Source organism: Diorhabda sublineata, chromosome X, assembly GCF_026230105.1.
Source record: "Diorhabda sublineata isolate icDioSubl1.1 chromosome X, icDioSubl1.1, whole genome shotgun sequence".
Classification (NCBI taxonomy): Eukaryota; Metazoa; Arthropoda; class Insecta; order Coleoptera; family Chrysomelidae; genus Diorhabda; species Diorhabda sublineata.
In genome coordinates, this window is record NC_079485.1 from 35,107,908 (window position 1) to 35,128,069 (window position 20,162).

The following is a 20,162-nucleotide window of genomic DNA, read 5'->3' on the forward strand; positions in this document are numbered from 1 at the left end:
GATAACTAAAACAGCTACTGCAAGCAACTTAATTGACAATAACAACAACAACTACTGTATGACCTAGATAATGGAAAATTCTTTGAAATTGGCATTTCTCAATATACTTTCATAATGTGACATTCAAAAACACACGACGCCTTTGCAAGAGTCTGTCAAGTGTAATGAGGATAATCTTTCAATATATTTTCTCAACAATGTTTTATATAACTACATTGATTTAGTGGCAATCGTTGTTTTTTCTTTCTAATCAGGATTCATTTATTACATAAACAGTTGCACCTACATAGTTGATTACCGTAAATAAATTTTGGAACTTAAAACAAGTCAATACTCACAATAAATAGGAGATGTACAAAAGTAAAAATTGAAATAACAATTACAAATTTTACTGAATATGTGCGCCTGGAGTGCATACATTTAAACATACAAAATCTAATTATATTTATTACTTTATCAGATTCGCTTTTCAAGATGGTATCATTTATGAAGTTTGTCCAAAAGAAGAAGAGAAGGAGTGGGTTTTGAACTTTAAAAAGGGGATTTTAAGTATGTTACAAAATTCCATGAAAAGATTCGATCTTGATTATTCTGTGGATGAAGAAGATGTTAGAGGAAAGTGTCCCACGCATTATAAGGTTTTTGGAGTGAAAGAAACTACTTTATTGATTGAAAAAACCAAAGACCTGGAAATGTGTCAAGGAAGATCAAAGTTACATTCCTCGATTCAGTCACAAGCTGTTCCTATCTTTCAAGGGGTAAGTAATCTTCACGACATATAATATGTGTAAAAATGTATGTTTCATAAAGAATTGTTATTTATTTCTTAATTCTTCCGAATTCGCGTAAGTGAAGATAGTTTATATGAGCTGAATAACAAGAAGAGATTTGACAATACGTTCCATCGAAATGTTTAAATGAAACGGTATACCGTTTTGTTAAAACAATACCAGGAATAATATACTTACATAAGAGATACGAGATTTCCTCATGAACTGAAAATGAGCTCTCGTCACAACCAATCATATAACCTTATATTTATAATAATACTAGATACATTACATTTATTGTTTGATTAATTAATAAATTTTAGGGTTTCATTTAAAGGAAAGTTTGGATTCAATTTATATAGATATGCATTATATCTTCTATGACTTGATTCGTTGTATTTCTTGTCTTGTTTGCTTAATATATCTTTGAATGTTTATTGGATTTTAACAATATAGGTTAATAAATTTTTCCCATCGATGTTTTACCAGTTCATGGGTCTCTAAATAAAAATATTCGTGTGTACTATATCTACAAGTGTTCGTTAAGTTTTGGAAACAGTTGGTAATTGCTGGGGGCCACATCTAGAGAATATGTAGGATACTCAGATGTAAGAAAACACATTTGCGACATTTTTTTCTATCGCATAATTTATATATATATATATATATATATATATATATATATATAGTCGGGTTCAACTAAAAATCTTTCTGAAATTGGTCAACCAAAAACTGTAACACTAGAAGAAGACCTAGTGGAAAATCCTAGCTTACTCTTTGGGATAATTATTAAGAAAAAGAAGTTTGAAGTTACGCTAATATCAAACCTAATGCGAAAGGTAAATGAAGATCTTTATTTTACCAGTAAGATAGTCTTTCTTGATGATGCTGCGTTTATGTTAAATGGTATAGTTAATTGTGGATATTGAAGTGATACTTGTCCTTGATGGATACCGTAATATAGGAAAAATGTTTGGGCAAGTATTATCGGCGTTATTGTTATATGAAACTGAAAATATATAAAGGGTGTACTAAGTACACAGCTAGAAATACGTTTATTTAAGTTCCCATTTAATATTTTTTACTTCATCTTTATTTTCAGAGTATTAACAAAGACAACATTCTAAAGTCAAAAAGTCGCTGTACTATTTCTATCGACCGCAATATTTATAAAGATATCTTTTGTGAAGAAAGTTATCTATTGCAACCGTTTTCAAACTACGAACAAGGTGCTATTACGACTGTTACTCAAGAGCTAACCCTACAAAATGAGATTCCAACAATAACGGTGGATGATGAAGAATTGATGAAAAGAGTACCTTTGACTTTTAATAATGTCATAACTGCGAAACCCATCTCCGATGACATAGAGATATCAAAAGATTCAATGGAACAACTGTGTAAATTGGATAAAATGTCCGATAGAATGCAGCTTGCGGATTTTTTTAGTAAATTCATCCATAGTTTACGGTCTCTTTCATATTCTGCTTTGAACGACCTCTACATGCAATCAGGAAGTGTTTGCCCAACAGCAAAGTATGTTCTTTTTAATTACAGGTTGTTCCTAAAAAAATTAAGTATCAACTAGTAAAATATAATTATAGATCATAAACTATTTGCATGCACTTCATTATATCATATCAGTTGATTAGACGGCTTTATTGTGGCATCACACGCTATAAAAGTGAAGAATAGATTTTTTACAATGTATCCAACACCACTTGTATGCTTTTTGTATGCATAAAAAGTTAGTGTTATTGTGCTCACACAATATTTTAATAAACTACTAATATATGAAACAATGATGCAAGTGTGATCCCGATAACTATCGATTCCATTTTACACATTTTCATCGACGAGCATTGGTCGCTTCAGTAGTGGATCTAACATTGTAATCAAGTTTTTCGACACGTGATCACTTTAAGATTAATGCGTATGTTTGTTTTCGTGCGTCGCTTTTATAAATTGAGGCTAGAAGAATTCAAAATTTGATTCTGGAGTTACTCTCTGTTAAAAAAAGCTAATATTGCTATCAATTATGGTTTGCTATGATTATGTATGCTATTATCACATGCCAATTTATCAAAGTGAAACAGCAAATAAGTTTTTGTACTTTGGTGATAATGTACAGGAAACAGTTTGTATAGTGATCTGTTCATAATATAAATTTGTCATTTAATTACTAACAAGCTTTAAGAATTTTTCAAGGTATTTTTGTAATTTTAGACAATAATATTTTCAGACAGTATCTACTATATGCTTTACCCTTTGTTAACACAATTGGTTCAGTAACTATGATGAAGGACATTGTTGTTGAAAAATCCGTTCCTGAATCAACAATCAAAGACTATATATCAGCGATAGGTTCCACTTCAGCTCCTAATAATGAAATGATGGATGTAGCAATGAGTTTATTACAAGAAACAAAGTTTTATTTAAGTGCTCTAAGTGTTGCGTCTCTAACACATACTTATTGTAACCAACATACCGATTGCCGCAATGAGAACGTGGTGTTATCTATTATGGAATTTTATGAAAATCATTTTAGAGAATTGTTCCAGCAACAACCATTCAACAGAACAACTAACGACGAAGTAAGTATCTCAACTAAAACCATAAAGGTATATTGTTCCGATCTACCAGATATTTTTCATTATAATAAGTTAAATAAAGTAAATAGTTTCGATAAACATCTGTACTTATACCATGGTATTGTGATAGTACTGTTATGAACTCTCCCACTGATATAGACTATGAAGCCAGACCTGTTTTATTATGTTATCCAGGCTAAAGTTTGGCGGATGCACCGGGTATTTTTTTAGATTTAGTTTGTGAATAGTTATGGTATGAATAATTTTTTACGTAAACATACGATTTTTTCATGTGTGTCCAAGATTGCTTCATTTTCAAGATATAGCGTGTAAAATAACCAAGAGGGTAACGAAGAGGGACCATCATATGAAAAATATCCATATCTAATAAAATAGCTGAGCGGATGAAACAGAGGAAAGGACCAGGACTAGATGACACATATATGATATAATAAAGAATGGAGGAAAAAGCCTGATAACAAAAAGCGACGACATTATCAAGAAAATATGGGAAAAGAGCAATATAATCACTATACTCACAGAATGGAATATGAGACTGATCATTACAATTCTTAAAGAAGGGAGACCCCAGCTGTGCGACAGTCTAGACAAATACAATGAAATTTTGAACCCTAAATTGATCTAGTGGGATATATTGAAGGCAGTAATTCAGAGCCGGTAGATCAACAATAGATGCAGTGCATGTGATGTCACAAATAGTAGAAAAGTTCAATGAACGCGGAATGGAGCTGCATGTGATATTTGTGGACTTTAAAAAGGCTTTTCATAGTGTTAATGGGAAACGAATAGAGCAGGTAATGAGAGAAAAGGGGATCTCCTCAAAGCTTATTAAATTGGTACATATGACGATTAACAACTTTAAGGCCAAAATTATCACAGATAATGAGCTATCAAAGGTAATTCTAGTTCGAAGAGGTGTTAAGCAGAGGGACGCTCTCTCCACGACTCTGCTTAACATTGCAATAGACGGAATGATGAGATAGATGTGGGAGAGACTTTATTTCAAAACAGTACGAAGATATTAGGATATGCTGATAACCTGGCATTTACGGTAAGGGATAAGGTACAAAAACTTATAGCGCAGTTGATGGAAAAAGACGGTGAAATAGTGAAATAGAGCGAACTGGAAGTAAGTAGGGTTTATAAGTAGTAAAGAGATAAGCACCAATATAAACTTGAAAATATACAAGACAGGAATTAGACCAGTCATTGCATATGGAGCCAAAGCCATGTGCCTGTTGGGAAACCGATGGAGCATACCTAGCTAATAAAGCACGAGATCAAAAACGAGGTGAAAGATGGTGATATAATGATAGTGTTCAAGATTCAAAGTCTTGAATGGTTTGAACATATACGAAGAAGAGATTGGAAAGACCTAATATTATGGAAGGTAACATACTTAAAGCCAACGTAGAACGACCAAAAGGTGACATAAAGCACGCTGGGGACAATAACTAATGTAGGATATTGCAGCCGGGGGTAGGGGGGTAAGGGGGTGTCTGATAATCTGGTGACAAGTTTGTGGAGGATAGGGAGAAATGGAACAGAATAGTGAGGGATACGAACAAGGAGCTGTAACAGGCTGGAGACAAATCCACAGAGCCCGAAAGGGCGGCTATCATTCGTAATGGATGTAAGGCCAATATATATATTTTGTATTCATAGCTAATATAATAGTTTATAATATATGATGTATTACTTGTATTAATTCAACTGACTTCTAATATACTGTGTACGAACGGGGCCTATGAAAAATTTATCTATCTGCTTCGTTTCTCTCAAAATATAATTGGAAATACCTTATTTTCGTGGAATCACAACTTTTCTATTTTCTTACACTAGATCATGGTCACACTAAAGGCATTGTCTAACATCGGCCTGATGTCAGATGATTTTATTCAAGAACTTGTTAAAGTTATAGAGAATTCTGAAATAGACGTTGGAATACGAGTCGCTGCTGTGGAAAGTTTCAGGAGAACTTCTTGCGATGATACCAGAAGTTATTTCGAACACATATTCAGAACTCAAGAAATGGACGCGGAAGTTAGAATTGCTGCTTATTTACAGATTATGAGATGTCCGGATTATCTCTTGATTAAAACTATTAGACATACATTGATGAATGAGGAAGTGAATCAAGGTTTGTATACTTTTCATTGAATTGGAAAAAAGAAACTTGGTACGGGAGCGAAATGGCTATATATTGCAAAAATATTTTGGATACATGGATATTGATATCCAGCTTACTTAAATTTAAATCTCCGATGTGAATTTATTTTATGATAAACTGGACTGTTTCACTTCCATTCCACTCTTAACGTACCCTAAATGAGATGCGATTTAGTTGTAGTATTGAAATCGAATAATATAGAAATGCGTTCGTGGATGATTTATTGAATTAGAAAGAATATTTGTCGTAGGACATGCCAGGGTCGGACTATTTTTTTTCTCTCATAGACTCCTGAATTTTCCAAGCAAACATTTTTTGAGTGCATACATAAATACTGTATGTATATTTTTGTATGACCAATATCTTATGTGTTTACAAAATTTTCACAAAATTCCATCCGTTTGATCAAGTCTTTGAGAAAAATTAGGTTGGTGAATAAGTAATTAAGGTTTCTCTTATATTTTTAGCAGTAGATTTATTATATATTAGATAGATATATTATATTTCAAACACAATTCAATGATATTGTGTCGCTATCGGTCTGATCGATGACTTCTGCTGCATTTCTCGGAAAATCATTATTCTGTCACTATAGAACTTATGAGGTTTTTTAGAAGAAAATCTGATCCCCAGTCATTTCCACAACCCACTTTTGGAGTTACACCATTATGGAAATGTTAGAGGAAACTGAATAAATTACAGTCATATGGGGAAGGATGGGACTATATGGTTGTTGCATCAGAAGTGTCCGGCACAAGATTCAGCAAACCAATTCTGATACTAACGTTCTCAGAAGCACCCATCGACATAACTATAATGCAATTTTTAATGAGTCTGTGCAGCAAATATTCGTCTTCGGAAGTAAAAAAGTAGAATTTGACAAAATTTGTTATTTGGAGTCTCAATTGTCAAAAAAGAGTAATTTTCGAAAAAGTGGACAGACTTTAATGTCATCTATAGGGAATTAACCAAAATTATTTGTCTCCAACCTATTATTTTCTGAGATGTTCATACTTCAGAGCATTGGTAACACTTTTTCCGAAATAATCTGACCACTTTAATCAATGGTGTTACCTTGTTCTGCAATTAGCAGCAGCAGAAACATTTATCTCTCCATTTTGCTAAATTTCATTTATTGTTTTCTCAAGATGTAACTGGCCTTCATAAGCACAAATAACTTATTATTTCTCAATACAATCTCGATTCATAGTCTCTTATGACAAAGTAAAAGTGATAAATCCTTCTCCAGTAAAGTTGAGTAGAAATCCAGTGAAACAGTTTTGTTGAAAATAATATTTTCAATTAAATGAATCATCGTTAAATATTCTAATTTTTGTGGACTGGTCAAACATATTCTCGATCTTTTTTTGATACCATTCGATTCCGATTCAAATCAAACCACAGCGAAGTAGAGTTAAGTTTATTATAATTTATCGAGACTTGTAATTTACACGGATATGCTTCATGCTTCTAAATTTTTACGGAAAATTGTAATTTAGATTTGAATATTAATTTTTCAAACATGATGCCGATTATACTATGTATACTTCTATATGGTATATATACGTATATTATATATTTTCAGCATACTTCGCAAAATTTTTGAAATCTCTCCTCGCTTTTGGTAATCCAAAGATCTTTTCACATACCAGTATTTGACTCTGAAAGGTTTAGCTTTTAAATCAACATCTAGAACTACATCTTCCAATTTTGTACCATTTAACCAAACCTGTTCAGTTACCTGAATATAAATTATTGTTTTGTTAGGTATCTGTATTTTTTTGAGTTCATCTAGTTTGTCCTTTCTTTTTCTTTTTTTCAAAAAATGTTTGGTTTGGTAGAACATAATTTTGAAATTTCCTTGAGAATTATTTCCTTGTAGTCGAATGTTCAAGTACTTTACTTGTGGCACCTTAATAAGGTATTTACATCGCATACAAAATGATATTTACTCCTGTCAAAACGATTGCAAACGAATTTCTCTTGTTATTCCAAACATATTGGTATTTTTTTTTTAATTTTGGAGAGTGCTTATTCACCTCGTAACTTATAGTTAATTAGTCTCAATAGCAGAATGACGCTTATGTAATAATATAAACAATGAAACATACTGAAGCAAAATTTACTAACAACAAAAATAGGCATAAAGCATATTCGAAATTTTTTCTATGCATAATTGACCGAGATCCCTTGACCTTACAGTTTTAGATTTCAGTTTTTATCTTTTTATTTTTATCTCGTTATTTTCAAAATAAGTGAGGATAAAAAAGAATTTGAAAAGCACTATTACAAACAGACAGAAAATGATAGCTAGTATTTTTAACATTAGAAATAATTAGGCTCGGTAAGTTTGACAATTACTGTATCCCCAAATCAGATTTTGAGGAAAAATGAGACCATTTTCCAGACTATATGCTGGAATGGATATCAGATATTCCCACAGTTATCGACTTAAAATGATTCAAACTATCGAAAGAAAATTGCAAAAAGCTAAGAATGGTTTCGGCCATTTAGTTATTAATTGGTAGTAGTGTGAGTAGAACTTCTACCTTTATAAACATCAATGCACAACTATGTACAAACTATTCTAATTTCTTTGCAGTTGGATCATTTATTTGGACGCACCTTAATAACCTCCTGAGATCAGCGAAACCAAGTAAAGTTGGAATACAGAGTCTAATAAGTGACAAAGATTTGTCTAAAAAGTTCGACATCGATGTAAGAAAATTTTCGCGAAATTTCGAAGGATCTATGTATTTTGAGGAATACAATGGAGGTAAGTTGGATACATGAAATATTTTAAATAGGATGGACTGAATTTGGAAAATTCGATAATCATTATTCTTTTATTATGAAACCAATTACAATACTAGAGGCTATATTAGAGCTGCATAAATTACTAGTTTTTGTCACTATAAATATATAGATGAAATGGCAATGTGATGCAATAAGAACAATCAACACTAGTTGAATAGCATATTTTTTTATGATAAATAACTAATAAATATGGATTATTATGAATAATAAAAAAGTATTCAATCAACAATTTCAATGAATGTTCCAAATGAATTTCATTTATTAAAAATTTTACTGATTGTATGTTAGCATGTTCCTCTGTACACAACTGTCTACTACATTTATACTCACCTTTTCACTATGCCATAAAATACTGAAGATTACCTTGATGTATCCACCAAATCTTCATTAGTTTGCTATGTATTTGATCACCATGGATTGCTCGAGAGAATCCATTTCGATACTGAGATGTGACTCTCTCGAATTCAGCCTTCTGCTGTACACATGCTTCGACAGGTTCAGACTTGTCAGTTTCTAGCTTGAGTCTATTTATTACAGGTTACAAAATGTAATGTTAAGCATATGTTAAAGTTCACAACATTGAAATTTATCGTCCTGGTAAATATAAAAACCAGGATAATTATATTACACAGAATAATTTCCACGAAATTATACAATATCGAACACTTGGCTTTTTGAAGTTAGCTATTAAGTTAAAAAACATTAGATACAAATTATTAGGAGAGAGACATGCTTACATAGATCGTTTTTCGATAGTTGGAGGGAAGATATTCGAGAGAACTGCTTTTTGTTTTAACGGATTTTCATAGAACTTTCTATGCACCAGAATTTGGAAAACCATTGAGCATTTATTATCAGTTGAATCTAAGTGAGAGTAGCATGTTTGAGAAACTTGGATTCTTATCGAGAAGCAACAATCCTTCAAAATAGGCTTTTCAAACAATTAATTCCCGGCACCCTCTTGAATGTAGGTACATGCCCACTATATTTATCACTTATTAGAACCTTCTTTTTAAAGAAACTTGAAGTTGTACTGTACAATACTACATATAAAACATTTATATATCAGCTGATAAAATCGTATTATCATATAATAACCCTATCTTCATTAAATTCAGAAAAATGTCCTGTCACGTTAATAGGGTAAGTTGTTTAGGTAACATCAGAGTACTTTTCACTGATAATCAAAGATATCGATGATCTAATTGGAAATTTCATCGAATAAAATATTCATGCTATATAAAACTGTCAATTTCAAAACCAAAAATGTGGTTTTAGATATATCTCCATTAAAAGTCGATTTTCAAAATTAGCAAATGTTTTTAGTACTTTCGAAGAATTCAATCATTTTATGTATCAAGTATTTTGCAATAAAACATTGAATAAAAAGTTTCTCATTATATGTATCAAATTCTCAAAGTGTTGTCCATTATTCTTCCATCAGTGATAAAGTCTACTCTAAAACTCCTCTCTCACATTATGAAGATTTCCACACAGCTTTTATCTTAAGTCACTGATTAAGATATTTTGAACAATCGCTTTAATTTTTTTTCCCAAATTAGGTGCTATTATGAGTCACTTTCTTTGGATACTGAATATGACATTTCCTAAACTGTCGCTCTATTAGTGACAATTTTGCTTGTTGTGCCTGACAAAATTGCACTAATCAGTAAAGCGAATATTGTGTAAATTATTCTGGTTTGAAGTGGTGTGATGGGTTTTGTAAAACTTTTATTTGTGCTGCTTTATCTAAAACACGAACAGTTTCTGTTACTTACTAATTTTCATTAAACGTAGATTTTTTTCTTGCGCATTTTTGACTCATAAGTGAGAATAATTTCAGTTGTTGAAGTGTAATCACCACACACAACCTCTAAAATATAATATTTTACAATAAAGTAATTTTGGTGATAGGAAATGGTTTTGGGAATTTGGGAATTTTCAATACAAACTGAAATATTGATATAATATATACGATTTTAAATTGGCACTTTGTATAATTAAAGCACTTGACTCAACTTTAGCAACGTAACTCCCAGATCCAGAAGTGCCACCCATATGTTGATAATCTTTGAGATCTGAGGAGTCCATATAAATGCCTCATTGGCTGCGCTGTCTTAGTTTATTGGATTTTTTTGACGAAAAGTTGTCTATTATGGCAATAATATAGATCTAAGTGGATCCAAGCATCACTCGAAAGCACCCCAGACCTGATTGACCGCTAAAGAACTATGAGTTTTAACGAGTTAGCTCTTGGGGGCTCAGTGCTGTATTGATGAGAGTCGTCGACTAGACTTAGATAGCAATTTTATCCACGGTATGGTTGACACAGATTCGGAATTTGACCCAGACAATAAGCGTTATAGTGGCACTGTGTTCCTTCTTATCACCTAACCTTTGGCGTCAGCCACTGAAATCCACACTCATTGGTGGGCTACATCATATTTTGGACTGGACAAGATTCCAGGGATGAAATATGCGTACATGTCTGTGAATCAAAGCACCCGCGATACAGGCTGGTTTGTGAATCCTCAGATAGGTGCTCATACCAAACTCATTAAAGGTAACTGGAAGCACTTGAAACATAAAATGACTGATAAGGACTACAAACAAGATGACTTGATCGTGCATATGTGCGAGTTTCTCTAACATCGAAACATGAGATGAAAAGAAGTCGACCCATTTGGCCAGCTATGACAAGACATTAATACAATGTATCCAACTGAAGTGAATGTGTGAGTGTAGTGTTGTGCTGTGAATGTAAAAGGATACGGGGTAGTACCTATAGTAAAAGTAGCGAAATATTCTTTATATCAAGTTAAGGTTAGGTTAATAAATTTGGTTAGTTGGCTCTTGGGCTAAAAGTGCAGCGCCGACTCTTAATACCGGTCATTAGACCAGGGACAATATTCATCTATTATCTACTCTCGAAAAGCCTAAAATATGGTATAAAATTCAGTATTTTATACATAAAAAATGCTTGACAAACTAACTTTGTAGGTGAGGCTTTTGGTTCTGGAAGTTACGTTGCTAAACTGCAGCAAAGCACTTCACTTACACATTTCTGTTTTTGCAGGGGGAAACTACGAGAGCAATGTTATATTTTCAACCAACTCCTATGTACCAAAATCCGCTATGCTGAATTTGACTGTTGATTTGTTTGGAGAATCTTTTAATGTTTTTGAGGTAGGTACTATATGCTTGGGTTATAGTGGATTCTGACGAACATTCATTCTGAAGGACCCGTCCGGGCTTAATTAAATAAATGAAAATATACGTCACTTTCTTCCGCTTATAGTGAATTCGATTCGATCTTCAGATTAAGTACTTAATTAGTCCAAACAAAGTGGAAATTAAAACAGAGTCCATTTTCATATGAGAGCATTTGTAACTTTTATGTATAAACAAATAATGGATGTCGAAAAGCTTCAGGGATAAAAAGAAAATCTACTATGATAATATATACATTAAGAATTTAATTGCTGTTGAATAATTTCTTTGATTCTTTCTAGAATTTAAGTGAACGTCGTTGTTACAATTCTGAAGTACTTATTACGCTACTGTAACAGATCTTGATGTAACGTGTGATATCTTACCATAATTGGTCAGGGAGTAAATAGTTTTGAACATCTAGATCAGTGGTTCTTAACCTTTTTAAGCCGCGACCCAAATTTGAGAAATATGTTCATGTCGCGACCCAAAAAAAAGTCAAAATTTTTTCATTGCTTTATTTTAGATCGTATTTTTTAAAAATCTTCAATCCTACGATGATTATTTTTTTTAACTTACAAATTTTTTATTTATTTTCTTAATAATAAAGATAAACAAAAGTACTTTTCGATCCAAGGAAAATTTAATTAATAATCAAGTGTTTTTAATAATTTTTATTGACCAAATTAAAATCTATTTATAACTTTTTGAAAATAATTGACATTTAATTATTCCTAAAAAACAAGAAATATCACTACAGATGTTAAGTCTTTTAAATTTTAAATGCAAGTCATACAGTTTTAATGAGAACCTTGTGCTTGAATACATTTTGAAAGATCTTCAAACCTCGGTTGAATGCTTGTCAAGGAGCACCTTATATCTATTTCAGGATTTAACTTGTTGCGGTAATTGTTTTTGATTACACACAGAGCCGAAAAACACACATATATGTTGTTGAAAAGGGCAATAATACTTTTAGGGTTTCTCTAACAATTATTGGCTTTTCGGTTTTTAATTTTAACCAGAAAGCACATAAAGATTTAGTGTTTTTGTAGAAATTGTATCGTGCTTGGTCACTTTGTATTTATATTAATTGTTCTTGAAATTGATTAATATTAACAAACTCCTCATGCAAATCATGTACATCAAAATTAAATGGCATTTGAACTTAATTATATTTGAAAACATCGTCAGCAGGAAATATCGATCATAGTCTGCTATTAGTTTTTCTAAATGATTAATAATAATTTTCTGTATTTCAAAATCTGTGATATCAATATTATTGTCTTCAACCTTATTTCTCCATAATTTGAGTTTATTTTTAAAACATGTAATTTTTTCAGTTAATTCAATAATAGTATGATTACGTCCTTGCATAGACGTATTTAGATTATTTATTTCAAATAAAATATCTGACAAATAAGCAATTTGAGTAATCCACTTCAACTCGAAGAATTTAGATGCTAATGGGTGTTTCTTTTCTCTAAAAAAAAATTCGACTTCTGTCCGCAATGATAATACTCTTTGAACAACTTTGCCCCGGGACAGCCATCTAACTTCAGAATAATATAATAAATGTTCGTATTCTGCACCAAATTCTAAACACAGTTCGCGGAAAACTCTACAGTTAAGAGCTCTTGATTTGATAAAATTGACTACCGCAACAATTTCATCCAAAACGATACATAATTCGGGTGATAATTTTTTTGAAGCAAGATTTTGTCTATGTAACAAACAATGAATCGATATAATTTGTGGATTATATGTGATGTCATGGCAGCTGCACCGTCGGTGCAAATACTGAAACACTGATTCCAATTTAATCCTTCTTTTTTAAAAAACGAATCGACCATACGAAAAATATCTTTTCCTCTAGTTGTTGTTGACATTGGTTTGCAAAATAAAATGTCCTCCTGTATATCTGTTAAACCTGGATACCGCACGTAAACCATGAGTTGAGCATCTTTACTTACATCTGTCGTTTCATCCAGTTGAATACTAAATAAACCAGCAATATTTATTGTAGAAATAAGTTGATTCTTAATATCAAATGACATATCATTAATTCATCATCTTTTGTAATTTCTTTATAGGTTTTATAAGTTTTTCAGCAATATTATGGGGTTTCTTTTGTCTTGCAATATGCCAAGCTACATGAAAAGAAGCAAGGGTAGCTTGTTTGGCGGAATTTATAAAACCATTACTACTTGGTGCATCCAAACGCTCTTTTTAAATGGGCTTCTTTTCTTTCGAAAAAAGTACGATCTTTTCCCTCAAAGGAAAAATTTTTATGTTTTGCATCAAAATGTCTTTTAAGTTTGTAAGGTTTCATCGATTCATTACTTAATATTTCACTGCATAACACGCATTGCGTTTTGTTCACTCCTCGATCATAAATGCAAGTAAAACCTAATTCTAAAAATGCTTCCTTGTATTCACGTTTTGCAATTATTAGGGTGATTACAATTTTACAATACGCACTGCAACTTGATCATTTCACTATTAATAATACAACAAAATTTGTTTATAAAATGCTTGTATTCACGTTTCACTGTTATTCACAACACAATACGCAGAAACAAGTTTTTGACAGAGAGTTTACTGAGTTTGCGCGCACGCAAAGCGATGACGTGCGTATTACCAACACCTCCTAGAAGATTAGACGTCACATCCGGAAGGCCATTCGCGAAGAGCGGTAAAACCGAAACATTGTATTAGGAAATAACTCTTCTAGAAGGTGTTGGTATTACTTATTATTTGGTGTATTACTAACTTTTTTGGTTCGACTCAGCGCGACCCAAGAAATATGCTTCGCGACTCAAAATTGGGTTGCGACCCATAGGTTAAGAACCGCTGATCTAGACAACACAGAATTCGTTTGTATTATATATATATATATATATATATATATATATATATATATATATATATATATATATATATATATATATATATATATATATTTATTTATATATTATTATTACATTTATCAATATTGAATTATTTATGTAATATATATCCATGCAAAATTTTATTTTTTTAAGATATATGGTAGAGTGGACGGTTTTGAACATTATCTGGAATCAATATTCGGCCCGAAAGGATCCTCGCAAACTATAAAGGAAAATTTTATGGATACATTGAAATGGCGGAGGGATACAAGCCAGAATGCTCTTATTAAGAATCAAGTAGATGAACTACCTAATGTTGTGGACAACTTCGCAACGGAACCAAAGGTTTGTGTCAATGTGAGGCAAAGAAAAGTTCGCAAATAGAAGTTATATTTCATGTTTAAAAAAATGCTAATGGAGTACGATTTGATTTCAATTTTTTAGTACTATTAGATTTCTTTTTCCACGGCAAGAAATGTTGAGTAATATACAATTTTGAGTTACATTATCTATGTAACTTGTTATTTGTTTATTTTGAATGACTTTCTTGAGAAAACTGCTTAGATTATTATGAAATAAAGGGACAATAGTAAAAAAAACGAATCTACCATGCACAGTGCCAATCTCTAACTTACATGCAATCACTAATTAGTACAGACAGGCGTATTTTTTGTTCATAAGAAGTTATTTAAATTTTGAATGAGAATATTCAAGATTGATTGATTACAAAAAAACGGATGTTCCTTGCCGAATTACGCATTATTTTCGTTCAAAATAAAAAAATATCATGGTTTCCTACTCAAAGTAGCTTCAAAATGATGTATTACTGGATACCCTTTAAAGATTTCGCACGGGGGATCTGGTCGCTAGAGAAATTAAAAGAGTCAGAAACTTCGATAAAAATTCAGACTCCTGAATATTGAAATTAAGCTGTTTTTATATTTTTGCAAAATTGGAATAAAAATAGAAAGATTTGGGAGCACAAATTTTATTCATGCACCCGCTACATTATCAAATGTTAGACTGACAAAAAAATAGATGGAGACGTTTTTACAACCATAAAACGCATAAGACGAATATGAAAGGAAAAGGAATGGAGCAAATGCAATTTATAAAAAAAAGTATGAATGGCTTAATAGGATGATAGCAGAAATAAATAATGATAGAAATACAAATAATTTAAGACAGTTGTACAAACAGATGAAATATCAAAACTATAAACCAGTAATAAAAACAAGGTGGATAAAAACGAGAGACGGCAAAGAAATGGATAATATATGAAAATAATACTATAGAGAAAGACTTAAGATAAAATCAAAGCAAATAAAGAAATAATGTTAACAGAGGAAAAGGAGGACGAGGTAAAATGCCCCACAGAAAATGAGGTGCAAGAGGAAATAAAAAAATTTCGGAATGATAAAGCCCCAGGAGAAGATGGAATAGAACCGCAACTTTTTAAATGTGGTGGAGAAAAACTGAATAAACATATTCATCAACTAATAGATCAGATATGGAAACAAAACAAAATCCCAGACGAGTGGAGCATAGGCATAATCACACCAATATTTAAGAAGGGCAATAAGGAGATATGTGAGAATTATAGAGCCATAACCCTGCTAAGTATCGCCTACAAAATATTGGCAAATTCAATAAAAAAAAAGATTGAACGAAATCGCACAGAAAGAACTAGGGGATTATCAAAACGGTTTCAGACCAGGAAGATCAACTATCGACGCAATCCACACTCTAGACCAAATAATAGAAAAGATAGTCGAATATAAAAGAGAAATACATATAGTTTGTATTGACTTCAGAAGTGCTTTCGATTAAATGAAAAGAGAGAGAATAACAGAAGAACTAGAATGACAAGGAATTCCAAAAAAATTAGGAAAATTAATAAATTAAATCAATAAATAATACTAAATAATAGTGACATTGAAGTGAGAGGCCAACATCAGAGAAGACGCACACAAATAAAGGCGTCAAACCGGGAGATCCAATTACACCAACGCTATTCAATATAATGTTGGAACGCATTGTGAGAAACGCAGGATTATAAAATAAGAACATTATAACAGACAAAGCACATATAGTAGCATACGCAGATGATGTAACTATTATAGCAAATGGACAAATGGAATTAATAAAGGCAATCAACAAACTAGAAGAAGAAGCAAGTAATTACGGACTGGAACTAAATACAGAAAAACAAAATATATGGAAATAGGGGGAAAACTAGAAGAGAGAGCAAACCAACTGAAAACTAACAAATACAATTTTGGAACATTATCGACCATTAACTATCTAGGAATAACATTGGGACAAACAGCCAGAGACATGATAAAGGTTAGGATACAAAAAGTGTATCAAGCCTATGGAAGAAACAAAAACCCATTGAAAAACAAAAACATAGCCAAACAAAACAAAATTATAATGTACAAGACCCTAATGAGACCAGTAATCACATATGCGATGGAAACAACAGTAATCAACAAAAGAGAAGAAGAAGAACTTAAAAGAACCGAGAGAAAGATAATGAGAACTATAACTGGTCCACACATAACACAGGAGGGAGAAAGGAGAGCAAAGAAAAACGAAGAAACAGAGAAAGAGCTCGCGAATGAAATCTTATTGAGATACATAGAAGCACAAAGACTCAACTGGGCTGCGCATATAATGAGAAGAAAACCAACTGAAATAATAAAAAGAATAACGCAATTAATTCCATTGAGGCTAAGGAGAATAGGGCGAGATAGACGAAATAGAGGAATGGAAAATAATAACAAAAGCAGTCAAGGCAAACGAGAAACTATAAAGAAAACGAGGAGTAATCCACCTCAAAAAAAAAAATTCTAAAGCGCTAAAAGCGATAGCCATAATCTAAAGGATTGAAAGGCTTGATGATGATGATAAAAACGCTTTTATTTTGTTTAATTTTGTTAGTTGTGTACAAAAGATTAAATTTGAGTTGGAGGAGCGTAAGCCATTGGCGACATTGGTTCGACATTCTCAAATATTTGTATTCATGTTTCGGAATAGAAGAATATAGAATTCATTGAGTTATAGTTATGTTATTTCATGAAAAAGATTCTCCACATTTGGGAAACAAATTCTCATAGAAATATTGTTAATTGAAATTTAGTTTTCTAAACGTTTCATTTGGACTTGGTACTATTTCGAGGATTCATATCGGGTGAAAAAATTAGTGTATTAAATTGTGCTATTATATCTATAGTAAAATATATCCTGTGTGATACTATGAAGTAGCTCAAAATTCTATTTTTTTATTATTTGCGGTATCCTTTTTGAGCGACTATATTTTTGAAATGAACGGAACGAACAAAATTTTTTAGTTGTTTTATTGTCAATATATTTTTCACTTATATTGATGACTTGTCACATAGTGTAAATAGCTTCTAAATTCCTTTTTCATAGAATGATGTCTCCTGGCAACCACTCCAATATAGTTGTTTTGACATCATCATCGTGGCACTCACCGCTTAAGTATTTAATGAAAATTTCGCAGTCACTGAACGTTAGATTTGGATTGTAGGAATCATGATCAACTTATTTACAACCAAATATTGATTAGATTATGGATGGACGCATAAAGAGAGGCGTTATCATGAAACAAAATGAAGCCACGTCTTTTGTTTTGAATAGCAGAGGAGCATTTTTCTAAATTCTCACAAAATATCGTTTAATTTTTATTGGTTCTTCGAGGGTTAAAACATATTTGCTTAAATTTGAATTTCCTGGGCGTAGACCACCCGTATTTCGGTTTTGTGCATTTCTGCCAATGTTTTTTGTAGCCAAAATATACACAAATTCTGATAGTTCAACGTCCTTCGTACACTTTTAAAAACGAAATTGTGTAGTGTCTGCTCTCTTAGAATTTTTAGTCAATTTTCCGACCGCATTGCTGCGGCCATATCCAAACGCTTTAGTCCAATTTCGATGCATTTCATCACTTATACGAGGGTTGCTACTAAATAGTTATAATTGGATATGGCTTTATTGCTATTCAAAATATTCTCCATTAAGGTTAATACACTTTTGTATACGTTTGAATACATCAACCGCTTCTTCAGGTGGAGAAAACGTTGATCTATCAATTTATTTTAGTTTTCGCACAGTATCGATGTTCTCTGGCACAACAGTCGATTTTAGACGATCCACGAAATTCATCCTGTAGCGAAGTGCGACCACAATTGAATTCGGAAAAACCAGTGAAACACAGTGGCTCGAGATGGTGCTCCATCACCAAAAGTTGGTCGGAACACTGCTGTTGGTTTAATCCACGTAGCTCTAGCTCAAATTTTATGCAAAAATTACCTGGTACTGATCTCACATAAATCTTCGTTACATTACTAGATTATTCTATTCAGATATTTTACGCATTTATTGTCGTGACAAAAATTATTGTGATTAAATTATTATCACTAGAATGGAAGAAAAATAGTTAAGCATTTGTAAATACTAGAGGAATTGCATTTGCAAGCATGATTTTACAGAAATGCCATAACCGATTCAAATATACAAGCATTGTAGCAGTAACTCTTTATAATATATGTACCTTCACTCATCACCTTTTCACTTATAATTTTTATCATATTACATATGTGACATATTTTAGGTAGCTTTTGGATATAAGATATTTGGAAATGAAGAGAAATATATGACTTTTGTTGGCGATAAGGAAATTAAAGATTACTTGAAAAATCTGGACCCTGTATATAATTTGGCCAAAATCTTATCAGGCAAGGTAAGTAATACTAAAATATGTTTTTCGAGATGTATTTGCGTCCCCTACCATGTATTTTATTATATTATTATATGGTTTTGATTTGTCTAATCCCATCATTATTTTTTCTTCTTTGAGGAAGATAAGAGTATCAGGCGAAATAAATATTTTTTGTGATTTCACAAGGGTTTAGAGCTTTGTTGACATGGAATGTCTTCTTAACTTTGCGGGTAACCGATGAAAATATAATATGTTATAAGATACTTTTGCGATAGATCTGGAGATATTTTTAATTAATAAAAATTAAATATTGTTGCAACATAATTATTCCTAATTTTTGATTTATGAACCAAAATGTGAGATTATGACTTAGATTGTACCCCCCCTGAGATTATAGAGTTAGCAGAAATATGGTTTTACCGATTAAACTGGCTAGTATGTATGATACTACATTTATCAGGTTTAAAAAATGTAGCGAAATTTTACAGACACAAAAAAAATTAAAAGAATGTCTGTTTCAATCACACCAAAACTATTTTGTCCTCAGTTGTCATATAGAGAAAAAAGAATGACCAATTATATTTTTGATGGCCGAAAATATGTTTTTAAAAAATTTATTAAACTCAAAATAACAATAATTTTATAGAGTTGAATGAATAAAATTAATTTTACAAGCGAATTAACTATAATTCATTGAATGAACTGAATTCATTAAAAAGTTATTTACAACATTCGTATTTATAATAAAATAAATACTGACAAAGTTTTGATATTTGATCCTATTGCGTTTTATTTAAAGAATCTTCTGGAATTTTCTCCATGTAACTAACCCAGTTACATGAAGAAAAATCTAGATTATTCTTAAAATTAAGACATGTGTCAGAATTTATTTTAATATAAAATAGGATTACTGTTAACAACTTAGCAATAAATTGTAGTTAGTTTGCT

The 20,162-nt window shown here is 31.7% G+C and overlaps 1 protein-coding gene across 1 annotated transcript in view; it reads left to right on the forward strand.

Annotated features, from left to right (window-relative positions):
* The window catches only part of LOC130451874 (uncharacterized), a 146,102-nt gene that overhangs the window by 4,013 nt on the left and 121,927 nt on the right, over positions 1-20,162 (forward strand). The window contains exons 4-11 of the mRNA XM_056791235.1: positions 461-758; positions 1,873-2,306; positions 3,013-3,364; positions 5,225-5,522; positions 8,155-8,328; positions 11,446-11,555; positions 14,624-14,815; positions 19,107-19,235. Coding sequence (XP_056647213.1) covers positions 461-758; positions 1,873-2,306; positions 3,013-3,364; positions 5,225-5,522; positions 8,155-8,328; positions 11,446-11,555; positions 14,624-14,815; positions 19,107-19,235 — 1,987 coding nt within the window. The remainder of the gene's footprint in view (positions 1-460; positions 759-1,872; positions 2,307-3,012; positions 3,365-5,224; positions 5,523-8,154; positions 8,329-11,445; positions 11,556-14,623; positions 14,816-19,106; positions 19,236-20,162) is intronic.